Source organism: Eretmochelys imbricata, chromosome 9, assembly GCF_965152235.1.
Source record: "Eretmochelys imbricata isolate rEreImb1 chromosome 9, rEreImb1.hap1, whole genome shotgun sequence".
Classification (NCBI taxonomy): Eukaryota; Metazoa; Chordata; order Testudines; family Cheloniidae; genus Eretmochelys; species Eretmochelys imbricata.
In genome coordinates this window covers 102,959,757-102,978,882 of record NC_135580.1, presented here as the reverse complement: position 1 = coordinate 102,978,882, position 19,126 = coordinate 102,959,757, and the positions used below count along the sequence as shown (strand labels likewise).

Here is a 19,126-nt window from a genome sequence, read left to right as displayed (position 1 = left end):
AAAATTTGCTTTGCTATATTTCAAGTCTCCAGATTTCCACAGAAGAGATTAAGAACAATCGTAATATGAAAATGGAATGAGTGAATAAAACAGCAAGAGATCAAGAAAGCTTTATTACAATTTAATTCTGCATAATTTAAAAATCATTTAAAATCGTTAGTTGCAAAACAAATTCCTTTTAAGTATAAAAATCAAGTTGCCAGTGTATGTTTCAGTACCACACTTCAATCAGATCATCTTAGGGTCCTCTAATGCAAATGAGTCCTCCTCACCCTCCCACTTTAACTGGCTTAGAGAACTCCTTTGCTTAGAGAGAGGTCCATTTGCTCGTTCAGATTTACCCAAGTAGCACCAAGAATTCTACAGGTCACAAATTTGGCACTCAAAAGCAGAGCATTGAGGCCTTTCTGGTTGAAATTCCATATAAATAGCTACCATTGTGTACTGAAGAGAGCATTTGAGTGCTAAAAGTATACATCTAAAAAGACTGCCTCAGATCATCCTTTGGACAGAGCACTCCTGAACTGTTCAAATCAACTGGGTCCGGGGTGGGAGGGGGAATAAGTGAAATCTCTCAAAGACAAAAAATGTAAATGATTAGTCTGCTAGAAGGATATAAAAACTGAATAGCACAGGAGAGACTGAATTGTCACAAGTCAATTGCATTCCCAGCCACTCAAATATAAAACTTTTATAAGGTTGGTTTCGACTGCTCTCTCAATGCTGGAATGTTCTGATCTTATTTGGAATTAGACATATCCAACCAGGGAGCTAAGTCAAATCTCCCTTGTAATGTGACAATGGACAAAATCAAGGCAAAAAAAAAAAAGGAACCCAAACTCTGCACTAGAGTTACAATAAAATAGGTTAAGAATTATAGAAATTTGCAACAGCCCAAATTTACAGAGTGACCATTTACAGATTTTAATTATCAATTATTGTAATAAAGAAAAAAGTTCACGATATCCGCATGCTCCTGAAATTCATTCCTGCAGAGATCAGGCCCTGGAGTAAGAACTGTCAGAATAGCAGGATACCTGCTCCTCTTGGCAGAAAATACACAGAAATATCAGATGTTGAAATCAGTCTGTTAATGAGGTACTATGAAGACAGTAAAGAGCTCTCCAAGTTGTTCTAGTTCATGGCACTTTGTGAAGAACAAAAAAGAAAGTGGTATGTAGAAGGAAGCATCCCCAGGCTTCTGCAAACATCATGGCATATTGTTATTTTGGTGTTTATCTGAACCATTCCCAGTACACTACATTTGTTTCATTAGCTAGTCATACTGATGGCTTGGGTCAACTGTGGCTTGTAATTTAGCCTTTTAGAGTGGGATTTGCTAAAGTAATATATGCCATCAGTTATAATGGAATTGTAGTTACTGTAAGTTATCAGTACATCAGGCAGAGAGAAAGGCACATCCTCTTCTCTGAGGGGAAGTAGGGGACAGATAGGAATATATCCACCGCATACTTCAATACCACATAAGGCAAGGCTAATTTAATATTTCTCTTAATCCTAAACAGCCCTACAGTTGCCAACCCACCAGCATCTTGCTGCAATGAGAAAAGAGAGCTCATTCCATATAGTGCAGGCATAACACACATTTTTGCATGGGTGAGATACTTTAAGAAACTAAGATCTGAACCACTCACACAGGCTGCTCCCAAATACAGTCAGTGGCACCTATGCAAGGAATGAGATTATTAATTTCAGTACACAAAACCCACAAATCCCAGCATCCTTATATTAATACAGAATCTCTTATACAGCACATCAATTTCAGATCTGCAAGTTGCAGAGGCAAGTCTTTAATGGAGGTTTCACACTGCTGCTTTTTTGCTCATCCTAGGTGTTGTGGGTAAACAGACTTCTGAAGATAGAAGCCAGTGACCATTCACAAAGGGGTAGGAACAGTTATTGAAGTGTTTAAATAGAGCTTCAGCTAAAAGTAATTTATAATAATGTGTGACCAGCTAGCGTGGAGAGGAGAATTATTTTTAAAATGCTGTAGCCCAGGTAACCGTATCCACTATAGCTGGCCAACCATTAAAAACAGTTTAACTGGAACCATAGTTAAACATGGTTCCTGGCTTCATGTTATAGGACCTACACAATTCCAAGACATGATCTGCCATGAACTCTCATGCAATGATGCAGGGGTTAATTATGGTTGGGAGAAAGAGAACTAATTCCTCAAAAGCAACAGCCTCCTTCCAATTCTCTGGAATTCTCCTAAAAGGCAGGGGAATGTACATATACAAGTATGCAGGTCATACTAGGAAATCCACTTTGAGAATGTCATCCCAATTACCTCAAGCAGTTTGAAGAGAGAACAATAACTCCACTCTCAAAATTTAAAATACTCTTTAGAGGGGGAAGAGAAACCCTAATGCAGTTAAGACAACTATGGCAGACCTGCATTTTGTTACCATCTCACCTCTCTGTTCCTAAACCACCACAGAATCATTTATTTGAGTTACTGTCATCTAGAATTCCACATATCAGGAGGTGCCAACTTCTGATCTTAATACTAATGAAACCATTTCAGGAGTTCCTTATGTCTGAAACACTGGACCAAACATGATTGGTTTTCATTAACTTTTCAGACAAGTAATCACATTCTTCACTATAAAGTAAGTCTCATATTAATATTGAAGGTTTCAGCATTTTTAAATTTAGACAAATGGTTTTCAAATTTCATGATGTCAAATTAAGGCAATAATTAGAAAGCCAGGCTCTTGTCTGGTAGACCAAGTTGATGAATCAGTAAGGGCCAGAAGCAGCAGGAACTATATTTAAAGCAAAATTATCAATATCTGTCGCTTTCAGCAAGGCCAATAACTGAAGTTTGTCTAGTAAAGGAAAAGTTTGGCTTTGAAGAAGTCCCCTCATCCTCTTCTATTGAAAAGAATGGAAGCCAACTGAACTCTGGAGATGTTGGAGACTCTGGAACTTTAGAAGATGGATAGATATTTCATCAGTCTCTCACTAGGCTGGAATGAACTGGTTTGTCTCAGTTTCCCTGAAGCAGTTACCAAACTGCAAGAATATACTTTGCATGAACCATTTCTGTTTAGACCTGTTAGTGCAAGATGCAAATCTTCAATTAAAAAAAAGAAAGGAGCCCGCCAAGATCCCCGTCAGTCTTCATTTCACTTCAAATATCCATCGTCTTCGGCAACTACAACAGGACACACTTTTTTGTGTTTTTCTTTGCCACTGGGTATAAAACTGCGCGCACAGCTTCAGCAAACACCTCTCGAACCCCCTCCTGGTTCAGAGCTGAGCATTCCAAATATTTTACTGCTCCAATCTGTTTGGCCAGTGAAGTTCCCTGTTGTGGGGTAGTGGGAGCCAAGCTTTGCTCCTTCAGCTTTTTAACGGTTTCTACATCACTTCGTAAGTCCCTTTTGGTGCCAACTAAAAGGATTGGAACATTAGGACAGTGGTGAGAGACTTCAGGGTGCCATTTGTGCCGAACATTTGCATAAGAGGAGGGACTTCCAATGGAAAAACAGATGACAAATACATTGGTTTGAGGGTATGAGAGGGTACGTAGACGGTCATATTCCTCCTGGCCTGCAGTGTCCCAGAGATTTAGACTAACTGTCCGGCCATCCACAGTCATCTGGGCACTATAGTTGTCAAACACAGTGGGTATGTACTCCTCTGGAAAGGCATTGGTGGTGTAGCTGATGAGAAGACAGGTCTTTCCCACCGCACCATCTCCAACAACTACACACTTTATTGTCTGCATTCTTTACCCAGAAATGGAGAATCCTGCCGAAAGAGACAAAAAGTCACTCACTTATAGGAATTTTAAAACAAAGTGTAGAAGGTTTCTCTAATACAATGCCCTCAACATTTCTAATAATTTATTTTTGGTAGCGGACACAGCATGCTAAATGCTAAACACACATAAAGAGGCAGCCTACACTCTAGAACACTGGTTCTCAAACTTATTTGATCATGCCCTCCTTTGTGTCTGTAGGTGTTTATCCCTCCCCCCCCCCCCCAGTACATATACCAATAAAAAAAAAAACATGCAACTCTCATTAAATATTAAAAACAGTAAGGCATTGATTCAAACAGCGCCAACGATCCATTTTAATAAGGGCAAAATGGAAATTGCGATGCTTAAAGTTAAATGTGCACACTGAATCATAAACTGATTAATGTACAGATGGCAACGACTTGTATAATGCTATTCAAGCTTAAAAGAATAGCATCAAAATGCACAGCGCCATCTGAAGATCTGATCTGTCCGAAGGAATCAGCTTTGCTAGTTGTTTGTTACTGTGGGTAAAATGTGCACAGTGAGGATCCCCATCCCCCAAGTTTCTCACACACACCCGAAAACGTAATCCATAGCCCTCCCAGTTTGAGACCCTCTGCTCTAGAAAGAAACAGTAGAAGTAGAGGAGAGGAAAAAGAGGTACAACATACAAATAGAGTGGTCACATGGCAATTGGACACATCCTGATTATTTAGCTAAATAAAAATAAATTAGCTGAATACCTACAACCTAGCCTTAATCAGTCAGATAATTTCTTGTAGGTAATCTAAACGAGTCTTTAGGACTTGACTGCAGAGAAAGGGATTTGCGGTCTTGTGCCCCACAGCAAGATGTTCTCTGTCACTTGTGGTATCACACTGCTTGGCCCACTCCATGCTATCCTTGTTCTCTACCACCTAAGCAGTACTAACACAGAGAAGGCTCTAGGAGTTAAACTGAATATGATTCAATGCAGATGAGGCAAATGCGCTAGTAAGATGTATGAATACTGCCTATAAAACAAGTAAAGTAATTAATTCACTCAGCACCAGTTACCTAGTACTGTAGAGTATTCAGACCACACCAATAAAAGGTTTAGAATATAGAACCTAGGAGGAAAACTTGGTACATCTGTTCTTCGAAATATAATCAGACTGCTACCATGTCACTCTGAATACACAAAGAACTGTTCTAAAGAGACCAAGAACAGATTATTCTCACTAATCATTGACGGAACAGGCAGGAACTAATGAGCTGCAGCAAAGAAAGCTCATGTTAAGTACTAGGAAAACCCTAATACCAAAAGAGTTCATTAGTAAAATAAGCTTCCAAAAGCAGGTTGTAGAATCACTACTGGAGAGATCAGAGATTAAGGCCTTGTCTACACTTCAGAGTTGTGTCGATGCAAGTTACGCCAAACGATCAAAACCCACTCTAATTACATCACTTGTGCATGTTCACATAACACTCCCATCAGCGGAGCTCTAGCATCAACAGAGTAATGCACTGGGTACCTATCCCACTGTGCCACTCGCTACCTTCTGCAGCTAGAGGCTAGGAGTTGTGGGAAGGCAGAGTGGATCACAGAGCATCATGGATACGGGCTCAACATCCCATGATGCAGCTTTTTCTGTTCCATCACTCCATGGGCTTCCGACTGTGGTCAGTGCCATTTTTCAACAACCTGTTTACAGTGTGCCCGCCCTCTTTTGTCTGAAAGGATGGATCCTGCACTGCTCTCTACGGTTGTGGTCACTGTTACGACTAAGTGATGGCTGGTCATGCAGTATATCATGAGCAGCTCCCAATCTAAACAGGAATCTGAGGTGCCTGACCTGCTGTGTGCAATGGAGAGAAACACCACCAGATTACATTTGCCATTCACTGAGCTGCTGCACATTTCTCCCCACTGTATTTTCCACTGCAGGCATCCGACGAAGTGAGCTGTAGCTCACAAAAGCTTATGCTCAAATAAATTTGTTAGCCTCTAAAGGTGCCACAAGTACTTTTTTTTTTTTTTGTGAATACAGACTAACACGGCTGCTACTCTGAAACATGGTGGACTGTCGCTTTTGGGCTTGCATCGTTATGCAGATCTGGAATGATGAGTAGTGGCTGCAGAACATTCAGATGCAGAAAGCCACCTTCCCAGAACAGTGCGTGGAGCTTGGCCCAGCACTGCGGCACAAGGACACCAAAATGAGAGCTGCCCTCTCAGTGGAGAAACGTGTGGCGATCAGTCTGTGGAAACTGGCAACTCTAGACTGCTACCAGTCAGGTCGCGAATCAGTTTGGTGTCCATAGTTGGGACTGCATTATCGCAAGTGTGCAGGACATTCTACTACAAAAAACTGTGACTCTTGGAAATGTGTGTGATACAGTGGATGGCTTTGAGGCAATGGGATTTCCTAACTGTGGCACGGCGATAGATGGCACACATACCCCAATTTTGGCCCCAGACTATCTTGCAAAGGAGTACATCAATAGAAAGGGGTATTTCTCTATGGCATTGCAGGCGCTTGTGGATCATTGTGGGCGTGTCACTGACATCAATGCGGGCTGGTCCGGGAAGGTGCATGACGCACACATCTTCAGGAGCATTGGCCTGTACAGAAAGCTGCAAGCAGAGACTTTCTTTCCAGACAAGATTCCAATGGGGGATGTTGAAATGCCCAAAGTGATCCTGGGAGACCCAGCATACCCTTTACTCCCATGGCTCATGAAGCCTTACATAGGAAACCTGGACAGCAGCAAGGAGCACTTCAACAACAGGCTGAGCAAATGCAGAATGACCGTAGAATGTGCTTTTGGCAGATTAAAAGCACACTGGCACTGCCTTTATGGCAGATTAGACCTAAATGAGGAAAATATTCCCATGGTCATAGCAACCTGCTGTGTGCTGCATACTATTTGTGAGGCTAAGGGTGAAAAGTTTTCCTCAGGGTGGAGCATGGATGCGGATCACCTGGCGGCTGATTTTGAGCAGCCAGAACCAGGGCTATTATAGGGGCACAACAGAGCGCTATTTGAATCCTGGAGCCTTTTAGGCACCATTTTGACAATGAGCACCAGCAATGTGTCTTGCTATACAGCACTCTGCCATGCTTTGTTAACTTGCCACCTTGCATGAAAATTTTGATGATTCCTGATAGTGATTTGTAGTCAGCAAATGATCAGATTGCAACTGTGTATTAATTCCAGCAGCAACCACTGTGTGTAGGAGACAAATGAAGACTGATTATTTTTCAGAGAGTATGTTTTTATTAAACACCAATTAAAAACACAGAAAATGCTCAGTGGAAAGGGAGATAACAGTGAAGGGCAGTGTCCTGATGTAGGTTCTCATAGCTATGTGTTACTCCAGCTATCATTTTGGAAACTGTCTGAAGGGGTGGAGTGAACAGGGTACTGAGAGGGGCTGGGAAGATGCAAGAAATGTCTGAGAGGAGTTTGGGGAAGGCATGACAAGCAACTCTGTATCAGCTGCAGGGGGATGGGAGGGGAGAGAGAAGAGCACGCATGTGTTCTGCCTACAGCGTGATTACAGACTTCAACATCTCCATTTGGTCCTCCATCACTTTTATCATCTGCTCCTGGGCCATTAAAATTCGCTCCTGGCTCTCCTTGCTGTCCTGCCTATTTTATAATTTTCACTTATTGTCTCTCTCCACACCCTTGTGTTCTTGTTTCTCAGCATCTGAGGATTGAAGAACCTCTCAAAGCATGTCCTCCTTGGCTTCCTTACCTGGCAGAGGCACTCTGCCGGCATGTAGTGGGTTCCCCTGAAGGCCACATCTGCACAAACACAACAAACAGAACCATGCTTGTTAGTGCATTCACAGCTTCAAATCATAGTAAAATGCACCTTTTAAAATCTGAAATCAATTTCTCACTGTCCCTTGGCAGGCACACAGCTCAGCCAACGCCCTAAACATGGTGAGTTCGTCCGGGGGAGGGAGAGCGCTCAAGATGGGGCAAAAGGTCTGGGAGGTTTTTTCAGAGGATCACTGCAAGCAACTAGGGACAAAATTGTAAATTCTGCCACCAATTTTCCAGACAGAGATCATAGAAGTCAATATCTCACTCCTGCAGGTAAGCAAGGAGGCATCTCCTGCATCTGTCTGGCTCGGATCCCTATGCAGCTCGCCTTTGTGCTGTTTTGGTCCCTGCACAAGTGATTCCTGATTGGTGCAGGAAAGTTTCGTACAATGGGGGAAGGAACAAAGCAGCTCTGCCAAGGAACCTTCAACAGAGGATTAGTGAGTACCTCCAGGAAAGTTGCCGAGCGATCTCTCTAGCAGATTCCATGAAATCTCAGTGTGCATTAACACACTGTTCTGCCTCACTGCTTAGTTGCACAGGGGGATGCAAATCACATGCAAACACAGCTAGTCTTGTACATTTCTGTCCCTTCACCCACTTCTAGCATATAACAAAGCAGCGTCAACTCAAAAAGATCACTTACCAGAGCTCCCCTTTCCTGCTTCATGCACACCAGAGACAGATTGTTGGGACTGGCTCAAACCTGCCTGGGTCAAGAAAAGGCCCTGGCTTGCCACGGTACCAGATGACCCTGTTGCCTGTCCCATCTCATCCTCCAACTCAACCTCCTTGTCCACGACTTCGTCCTTGGGGTTGAGTCCACTGTCTGCTGTCTCCAGCTGTTGCCCCCCCACCCCGCAAGTATCCTCAGGGATCTTGATGGTGAAGGTGGGGTCACCACCGCGGATGGCGTCCAGCTCCTTATAGAAATGGCAGGTCTCCAGTGCAGCACTAGAGCAACAGTTTGACTCCCTTGCCTTCTGGTACATTTGCCTCAGTTATTTTATCTTCACATGGCACTGATGCATGCCCTGTTCATAGCCCTTATCCAACATGCCACGAGAAATCTGACAGTAGGTATCAAAGTTCCTACAGCTTAATCTAAGCTGGGACTTCACAGCCTCCACTCCCCACAGAGAAAGCAGATCCAACAACTCAGGTGTGCTCAAAGCAGGAGAGTATTTGCTGCATGGAACCGCCATGATCAGCTGGAAAGATGCTATGTGAGCTCTCCATGCCAAGCAAACAGGAAGTGGAATACAAAAATTCCTGGACCTTTAAAGGTGAAGGTGCAGATACCTGTGTACCTGGGTGCAAGGCAGTTGAGTTCGAACTGCTGACCAGAGTGGTCAGGATGGGCATTATGGGACACCTCCTGGAAGCAATTTACAGCAACATAACCAAGTGCAATGTCTACACTAACACTTTGACCATATAACTTTACCACAAAAAGCTCAACACCTCTCACTGAGGTGGTTTTATTTTGTTGGCAAAGCAGGAGAGCTTTGTTGGTGGAAGGTGAATTATACTGCGTACATCTCCATTGTTTTGTTGACAAAAGATAACTTTTGTCAACAAAACTCTGTAGTGTAGAGAAGGCCTAAGACTTTACGCCCACAACCCTTAAGAAACATTATGATATGCTGACCTAGTGCAGGGGGCTTAGCTAGATGGCCAAGCAGAGAATTCCTCAAATCCAACCTATTCCATCTCTCACCATCATATGATTCCCATCATTTTCAATCCGGACTTTATAGACCTGAAGCTCCTGCTGTTCATCTGCAGGCATAAAAGTTGGCTGTACTTTTTCATGCTGCAGTTTCTATTGCTGAGTCTGAACAAGAATGAAACTGCTGCACATATCTGCCTCCCCACCCTAATATCTTTGTGGCACTACTTATAGTCCTTGACTCCTGAACTGCAGACAAATCAGTTGCTTCCAGTCAAGATAGAAAGTGAGTGACTACATTTCATTTTTTGTAATCGGCAAAGATACCACAGAACATAGTACTGAGACCATGTTAAAATGGTTAAAACTTCTACAAAAATTGCGAAGTTCTTTTCCTCCAACTCCATCCTTGATCCCCTCCAATTTCTAGAAGTCATCAATAATCTCTTAATAGTCAAATTTCAGGGTCTCTCCTCTGCCCTAATCCTTAACTTTATCAATCACATCTGCATTGACATCTTATCTACACTGAGCTTCCACAATACTGTCTTCTGGTTTTCCTCCCAGGATCAGTATACTTTAATATTTTGTATTAGCTGGATATAAGTTACTTAAATTTTGGTACATAATAAACCTAAACAGACTCATCAAATAACTTGTCAGGTTAGTGCCGGGCAAACTGAAGGATCCCAAAATACATTGGGAATTGTACACTTATTCACAACTAAGATACAGCCAGCTCTGCAAAGCATGGTAGAAAATCTGCCCCAGAAATCACCTAACAGGTTTGGAGGGGAAACAAAGAGTAGGTTTGGGAATTTTTGTTTATATGTCAAATGGAAGGATGAAATTTAGGTAGATATAAGTCACTTAAATTAGAATCTAGACAAGACTGGGGTAAAACACTCCAATTCTTGCGACAACCATTAAAAAGGTGGATTCTGTGGCAACATGTGCACCTAACTGTTCAAACATGCCAACCAGAATCAGTGTCAGGACTAGAGTTTAGTAATTCAACTTTTAAAATATTATGTTAAAGTGGCACACATCAATGATCAGCTACCTAGAGTCATAATTGAAAGTAGAGCTGTGTACATTATATTGAGGTGATAGTACTTCTATTAAGATTGCACCAGAATTTCCATTTTAATAGGGGTGAAAAAGGCCTATACAAAGAATGGTTTCAGAGTAGCAGCCGTGTTAGTCTGTATTTGCAAAAAGAAAAGGAGTCCTTGTGGCACCTTAGAGACTAACCAATTTATCTGGGCATAAGCTTTTGTGGGCTATAACCCACTTCAGACGCATGGAGTTAAAAAATACAGTATAAATATACAGCACATGAAAAGATGGGAGTTGCCTTACCAAGGGGGGGCGGGGGTCAGTGCTAATAAGGCCAATTCAATCAGGGTGGATGTGGCCCATTCCCAACAGTTGACAAGAAGGGGTGAATATCAGAAGGAAAATTACTTTTTGTAGTGCTAACGAGGCCAATTCAATCAGGCCCTAAAATACAACTGCATTTACTCTAATCCCTCAGACAGAGATAAACACCTACAGGATCTCTATCAAGCATTCTTAAAACTACAAGGAGTAGTTGTGGCACCTTAGAGACTAACCAATTTACGTGAGCTACAGCTCACTTCCGATGAAGTGAGCTGTAGCTCACGAAAGCTCATGCTCACATAAATTGGTTAGTCTCTAAGGTGCCACAAGTACTCCTTTTCTTTTTGCGAATACAGACTAACACGGCTGTTACTCTGAAACCTATCTTAAAACTACAATACCCACCTGGGGAAGTGAAGAAACAGACTGACAGAGGCAGAAGGGTACCCAGAAGTCACCTACTACAGGACAGGCCCAACAAAGAAAGTAACAGAACGCCACTAGCCATCACCTTCAGCCCCCAACTAAAACCTCTCCAGTGCATCATCAAGGATCAACAACCTATCCTGGAGGACAATCCCTCACTGTTTTCTGTGGAGCAGTGAGTGCCCACAGTGGGATTGGGTAAGAGGGGTGGGGAGAAATGAGGGAAGGGGAATGAGAGGGTGGAAAATGTGGGAACCCAGCATGCGGTGTCTCCTCAGCAGCAGCTGGGGCTCCCCCGTTAAGCAGGTCCAACGAACCCTCACCCTGAGAAGCCCTACCCCACTACACATGGACTCTGACAACCCCCCTCGCACCCAAACCCCCACCCCAGTGAGCCCCAACCAGCTGCACCCTGGGCCCCCACCCCATCAAGCCCCACTCCCCCAGCACCCAGACACCCCCCCTGCCAAACCCCATCTCCCTACACCCAGACTTCCCCACTGAGCCCAACCACCATCACCTGGATCCCCTGCAGAGTCCCATTGCCCCTGTGCATCCAGATCTCCCACTGCCCGCACCATGGTTACCCCACAGAGAAACCTCTCACCCCACATCTGGATTCCCCCCACGCTAAGCCCCTCCACATTTGGATCATAGAATCATGGAATATCAGGATTGGAAGGGACCTCAGGAGGTCATCTAGTCCAACCCCCTGCTCAAAGAAGGGCCAATCCCCAATTAAATCATCCCAGCCAGGGCTTTGTCAAGCCTGACCTTAAAAACTTCTAAGGAAGGAGATTCCACCACCTCCCTAGGTAACGCATTCCAGTGTTTCACCACCCTCCTAGTGAAAAAGTTCCCCTAATATCCAACCTAAACCTCCCCCACTGCAACTTGAGACCATTACTCCTTGTCCTGTCCTCTTCTACCACTGAGAATAGTCTAGAACCATCCTCTCTGGAACCACCTCTCAGGTAGTTGAAAGCAGTTATCAAATTCCCCCTCATTCTTCTCTTCTGCAGACTAAACAATCCCAGTTCCCTCAGCCTCTCCTCATAACTCATGTGTTCCAGTCCCCTAATCATTTTTGTTGCCCTTCGCTGGACTCTCTCCAATTTATCCACATCCTTCTTGTAGTGTGGGGCCCAAAACTGGACACAGTACTCCAGATGAGGCCTCACCAATGTCGAATAGAGGGGAACAATCACGTCCCTCGATCTGCTCGGATCCTGCTGGGCTGAGCCTGCCCAGCCACACCTGGTATGCCCGGCACAGAGAGGCAGGGCCCTGGGGTGTTTCTGGGACAGGCCCAGCCTTTGCACTGTCAGGGTCAGGTGCAGCCTCACTACTGAGTTCCTGTACTGGGAGAGGTAAGGTGGGAGATCACCGTGAAGCCCCTAATGCAGCCAGTGGCCTCTGCTCCCCACTGCCACGCTGGAGCCACATTTATTGACAAAATATGCAGAATTTCAAAATATTGTGTGCATAAATTTTAATTTTTTGGTGCAGAACTCCCTCAGGAGTAATACTGGCATGAAAACTAATCTCCAAGAAGATTTTTTTTTTCTTTTTTTTAAAACCTGCTTTCTGAAAGTAGGAAAAAAGCATACAGGCAGAAAGCCAAAAATCTCAGCAGTGGAGATACACCCAGAGAGTATCACAGATTATACTGGGAAAGGCCTGGCAGGCAGAATAGAATCCCCAATGGTCATGTCTTCTGGCAGAGTTCAGTGAGAAATTCCACAGAAGCACAGCGTACAGATCTTATTTCATACATTCACAGAATAAGTCAGTCATCCACCTTTCCTACTAAAAGAACAAAACTAGACTCCAAGAACTACAATGCTCACGTGGCTACAGTCTCCTCTACAAGACCTTGACTTCGTGCATTTCACCTATCCAAAAACTTGCCTTTGTCTAAGCTGTACATAAGAAAACTGCTCTACACTTGGAATCAGGCAAGGCTACAATCAAATTCCCACTGAAGTAAAAAGAAAAAAAGTCTCAAGGCATGAGAAGGTAAGTAAGCCACAGGAAGATAAGTTTTTATCCAAACCTCATTCTTATTTCAATACAGTTTATAGGACAAAAGTATTGTAGGAAAATCTCAGAGTTACATGAGGACCAAGACTGGAATGAGGGGGTTTCCCCCCTAAAATTATATCAACTTTTTTTGGGGGCGGGGGGGTGAGGAGTGTTTCATATTAACAGTTCAAATCTAGTTTGTTTGCAAGTGAACTGGAGTAGCTGCAAAACATTTCATTAGTGGTCAACAGGCTTCAAACTGGGGTTTACAAGCAGCAGCATGGCAGATAAGAATTTCTCCAAGATGTCACTTGTGCTCCAGAATCTAAACTTTCAATTTTAAAACAAAATCTTTAGTGTGGAAAGGCAACCCTAATCTCTCTCCACTACATCTAGGGAAGTGAGCAGGAGGATGTGGCTTGCTTACGTGCCCAAGCTCTAAAACATTTAGATCAGCGATACTCAGACAGAGGCTCCCAAGCTGCAAGTGGCTCTTTAAGGTGTCTCCTTTGGCTCTTTGCAGCACATATTAAAACAGTGTGTGATTGGTTAATAATTCAATCAGGCTGCTTTTACTATGTTATTAACCAATTGTAGTTGATAAAATGAAAATGCTGTGAGAATATATATATTATATACACACAAAATATTTGTCATACTGTTTAAATATGAATATATAGTACTCTGGTAAGTGAAAATGAATTCACACTATGTCTCTTTTGGGTAATGTTGATCACTAGTTTGGCTCCTAAACCACTGAGGTCTGAGTATCACTGATTTAACTATACAATCATTTCCTTGTGGAGAGTTTGCAGGACTCCAACAAAACCCTCCAAACACTCAAAACCTTCACACATCAGGAACCCAGAATCCAACTTGTCAAGGGAAGTGACTTCTAGCTGGGTAATTTCATTTCTCTTATTATTTCTTAACCATGAGTGTGCATGGTGCTGTACATGATAGAAGTATGAAGACACTTCATAGTCCAGAAAATCTTACAGTCAAAAAGAGAAGAGGGACAGAGGGACCCAGACGAGGGGATTCATCTTAGATATTTATTTGCTTTGGTGGCCCTCAAAATGAATCTTTTGGAGAGATTTAAGTGAGGAAGGAAGAAAATGAGTAGAACAGGATAGAAAGGAAGGTGTGTGCATAGGTGGCAGCATGAAAGATGTGGAGACAAGAATGTGAGAAATCAATAGGAGACATGTAGGGCTTGTCTATACTTACCCCATTGCAGCATCGCAGATGCACAAGTACAGCTGTACCACTGTAGTGAAGACACTACCTATGCAGACAGGAGAGCTTCTCCTGTCGGTATAGGTATTCCACCTTCTTGAGAGGTGGTAGCTATGTCAACAGGAGAAGCCCTCCCATTGACACAGCACTGTCTACACCAGGAGTTTGGTCAGGATAACTGCATCGCACAGGGGTGTGGATTTTCTGACATAAGTTTACAATATAGCCTAGAGCTAAGACTAGCACCACTGGCATGGCAAAAGAGGTATGAGTTATGAAGCGAGATCCAAGATGCAGGCTAGGGCAGTTGTGCCTGGCTTTCCAGGCAAGGATGGAAAGTTTAAATTTAATATAGTGAGTGATGAGAGCCAATAGAGGGATTCAATGAGGGCAGTGTGTATGGATCTACAAGGTAGAATGGTAATTTTGGTGGCAATGTTTTGGATGTAATATAGATGCGCAGGCAGTGTACATCTGGAAGGACAGAGGAAGGAATTAGTTAAAATCAAGGTGGGAGATAATTAGGGCAAGAGCTTTAGCACCCAGGATAAAGAGAAAAGTGAATTTGCAAAACATGGAAGAAATAGCAGAATATGACTACTTCTTGAGAAGCTAGTCCTGGGACCCACAAGGGGAGAGGCAATTCTTGATTCTGTCCAAAGTGGTGCACAGGATCTGGTACAAGAGATGACTATAGCTGAGGTGCTTGGTAATAACAACCATAACGTAACTAAATTTAACATCCTTGTAGGGGGAAAATACCAAAGAAACAGACCATAGTTCCCCTTTTTGAAGTTAAATGCTACTACACAAAAATGCTAGTTAAACAGAAGTTAAAAAGAATAGTCAAAAGGTGAAATGCCTGCAAGCTGTATGGAAACTATTTCAAAACACTATAATAGAGGCTCATACTAAAAGTATATCCCAAATTTAAAAAAAAGAAGAGAACCAAAAAATGCCATCATGGCTAAATAGAGTAAAAGAAGCTCACTTCTTGTTAGAAGCAAAAAGGCATACTTTAAAAACTAAAAGTCAAATCCTACTGAGGAAAACAGAAAGGAGCATTAACTCTGACAAGTCAAGTGTAAAAGTATAAATTAGGCAGGCCAAAAAAGAACGTGAAGAGCAACTAACAAGACAAAAATTAACTGCAAAAAAAAATTTTAAGTACATCAGAAGCAGGAAGCCTGCCAAACAATCAGTGGGGTCACTGGATGATCAAGGTACTACAGGAATACTCCAGGAAGACAAGCCCATTGCAGAGCAGCTAAATTAATTCTTTACATCAGAGCACATCAGGGAGACTCCCACACCCAAGCCATTCTTTTTAGGTGAAACATCTGAGGAACTATCCCAGATTGAGGTGTCACTAGAGGAGCCTTTGGAACAAACTTTAATTTAACAGTAATAAGTCACCAGGACCAAATGGTATTCACACAGGAGTTGTGAAGGAACTCAAATATGAAACTGCAAAACAACTGTGGTACATAACCTATTGCTTAAATCAGCCTCTCTACCAGATGACCGGAGGGTAGCTAACATAATGCCAATTTTTTAAAAAGAGGCACCAGAGGCGATGCTGGCAGTTACAGGCTAGTAACTGTAACTTCAGTACCAGACTAACTGGTTGCAGATATAGTAAAGAACAGAATGATCAGACATAGATGAACACGATATGTTGGGGAAGAACCAACATGGTTTTTGTTTAGAAAAATCATGCCTCACCAATCTATCAGAATTCTCTGAGGGAGTCAACCAGCATGTGGGCAAGGGTGATCCAGTGCATATAGTATACTTGGATTTTCAGAAAGCCTTTACAAGGTCCCTCAAAGTCTCTTAAGTAAAGTAAGCAGTCAGGAGATAAGAGGGAAGGTCCTCTCATGGGTCAGTAACTAGTTAAAAGATAAGACCCAAAGGTAGGAATAAACAAATAGTAAGTTTTCACAGTTCCCCAACAATCTGTAATAGGGCCTGTGCTGTTCAACATTCATAAATGACCTGGAAAAGGGAACAAACAGTGAGGTGGCAAAGTTTACCAAGATAGTTAAGTCTAAAGCTGACTGAAGAGTTACAAAAGCATCTCACTAAACGGGGTGAGTGGGCAACAAAATGGCAGATGAAATACAATGTTTATTGGTGCAAAGTAACATATTCGAAAAAATAATCCCAACTATACATACAAATGAAGGGGTCTAAATTAGCTGTTACCACTCAAGAAAGATCTTGGAGGCTTTATGGATAGTTCTCTAAAACCATCTGCTCAATGTGAAGCAACAGTCAAAAAGAGTTAATGTTAGGAACCATTAGGAAATGGATAGAAAATAAGAAAGAAAATATAATGCCACTATATAAATCCATGGTATGCACATACCTTATATACTTCATGCATTGGAAAAATTGGAAAAAGGTACAGAAAAAGGGCAACAAAAATGATTAAGGGTATGGAACAGCTTCCATATGAGGAAAGAGTAAAAAGACTGGGGACTAGTCATCTCTTTCTAAGATGAACATGGGGGACTATGATATAGGGCTATAAAATCATGAGTGGTCTGAAGAAAAGTAAGTATTATTTGCCATTTCACATAACACAAGAACTGTCACCCAATAAAATTGGTAGGCAGCATGTTTTAAAACAAATATAAGCAAGTACTTCTTCACACAATGCACAGTCAACCTGTGGAACTTGTTGCCAGGGGATGTTGTGAAGGCCAAAACTATAACTGGGTTCAAAAAATAGATAACTTTATGGAGGACAGGTTCATCAATATATATTAGCCAAGATGGTCAGGCATGCAACCCCATGCTCTGAGTGTCCCTAAACCTCTGACGGCTGGAAGCTGGGACTGGATGACAGGGTACAGATCACTCAGTTGCCCTGTTTTGTTCATTCCCTCTGAAGCACCCGGCACTGGCCACTGTCAGAAGACTGAATACTGGGCTAGATGGATTACTGGTCTGACCCAGCATGGCCATTCTTACGACAAGCGGGTGCAGCACATGGAGAGGCAACAGTTGTTTCTACCTCCTGGTCCATCTGGACATTTAGGAGGAGAGAAATTATGTTCAACTAGGATCAGGTTCCTCCTCTTCAGTGGTTACTATAGACAAAAGATTAATAGCGTCACAGATTCCAAGGACAGAAGGCACCACTGTGATCATCTAGTCTGACCTCTTATATAAGAGACCATAGAACTTCCCAAAAATAATTCTGAGAGCATACCTTTTAGAAAAACATTCAATCTTGATTTAATCATGGTCAGTGATGGAGAATCCACCATGACCCTTAGTAAGCTGTTCCAATGGTTCGTTACTCTCACTATTAAAATTTTACACCTTATTTCCATTCTGATTTGGTCTAGTTTCAATTTCCGGCCATTAGATCATGTCACACCTTTTTCTGCTAGATTAAAGAGCCCATTATTAAATATTTGTTTCCCTATAGACTAATCAAGTCATCCCATAACATCCTCTTTGTTAAACTAAACAGACTCAAAGAGCTCAGTCACTACAATGCATGTTTTCTAATCCCTTAATCAATATTGTGGCTCTTCTTTGAACCCTCTCCAGTTTATAAACATCCTTCTTGAACTGTGAACACCAGAAAGAAGGACAGCGTTCCACCAGCAGTTGTACAAGTGCCCAAATATAGAAGTAAAATAACCTTTCTACTCCTACTCAAGATTCCTCTATTTCTGCACATGTGACAAAAGTGCTGGGAAACAGCAGCTGATTCACCATTCTGTTAACTGCAACCACAAGTAGTTGCTCTAGAGTAGCCCTCGTTAAAAAAAGACTATGCCTTATTGGTGGATTGGGACAGGCTAAGGAGAGCCCAAGAGGTAGAAAAGGCACAGGAAGAAGTGCCCAGAGAGAGAAGCAGGCTTTTCAGAGTTAGAACCAGGAGATCTCTCCTCACCCCCAGCCCACCCAGGGAAAATACCTTCTGTCTGCCCCATCCTTGGCTGAAAGAGCTTATGATTGTATGATATTGTAAATTGTGACAAAGTTCCTCCTCTGCCTTGGTGGGTCCTGCACTTATTGGCTGATCTGCTCGCCTCAGAGGTTCACCGCAGCCCTCAGTTTGGCCACTTTTGTGGCTCAAATCTGCCTTTCACTCAGTTAGCCTCATCACTGGCCAGCATGGGGAAATGAAGAACAATCCCCGCAGTCTCTGCTGATCCACCTAATGGATTGGGGAACAGGCTAGAGACTTTCCCCTCTGGTGGAGCCCACAGTCCAGGTCAACTCCTCCGGCATCAAGTAGGGAGTTGAGGGCCCGCCTGCTACTCAGGGTTCCAGCCCAGGGCCCTGTGGATTGCAGCTGTCTACAGTGGCTCCTGGAACAGCTGCATGACAGCTACAACTCCCTGGGCTACTTTCCCCGTGGCCTCCTCCCAACACCTTCTTTATCCTCACCACAGGACCTTCCTCCTGATGTCTGATAATGCTTCTACTTCTCAGGCTTCCAGTAGTAAGCTTCCCACTCTCAGCTTCTTGTACCTCTTGCTCCCAGCTCCTCGCATGCACCACAAACTGAAGTGAGCTCCTTTTTAAACCTAGGTGCCCTGATTAGCCTGCCTGCCTTAATTGATTCTGGCAGCTTCTTGATTGGCTGCAGGTGTTCTAATCAACCTGTCTGCCTTGTTTCCAGAAAGTTCCTGATTGTTCCGGAACCTTCCCTGTTACCTTACCCAGGGAAAAGGAACCTACTTAACCTGGGGCTAATATATCTCCCTTCTATCACTCTCCTGTAGCCATCTGGGCTGACCCTGTCACATATCCTC

General features: G+C 43.0%; 1 protein-coding gene across 2 annotated transcripts in view; it reads right to left on the bottom strand.

Moving 5' to 3' along the window:
* Window positions 1-1,076: 1,076 nt before the first annotated feature.
* The window catches only part of LOC144270100 (rho-related GTP-binding protein RhoG-like), a 32,600-nt gene continuing 14,550 nt past the window's right edge, over window positions 1,077-19,126 (bottom strand). The window contains exons 2-3 of one of the 2 annotated variants that reach the window (XM_077826338.1): window positions 7,524-7,573; window positions 1,077-3,783 (exon numbers count right to left, since the gene is read on the bottom strand). In XM_077826338.1, the coding sequence (XP_077682464.1) occupies window positions 3,185-3,760 (576 nt within the window). In that variant the 5' untranslated portion in view covers window positions 3,761-3,783; window positions 7,524-7,573 and the 3' untranslated portion in view covers window positions 1,077-3,184. The remainder of the gene's footprint in view (window positions 3,784-7,523; window positions 7,574-19,126) is intronic. The other variant, XM_077826337.1, reaches the window with a different exon arrangement.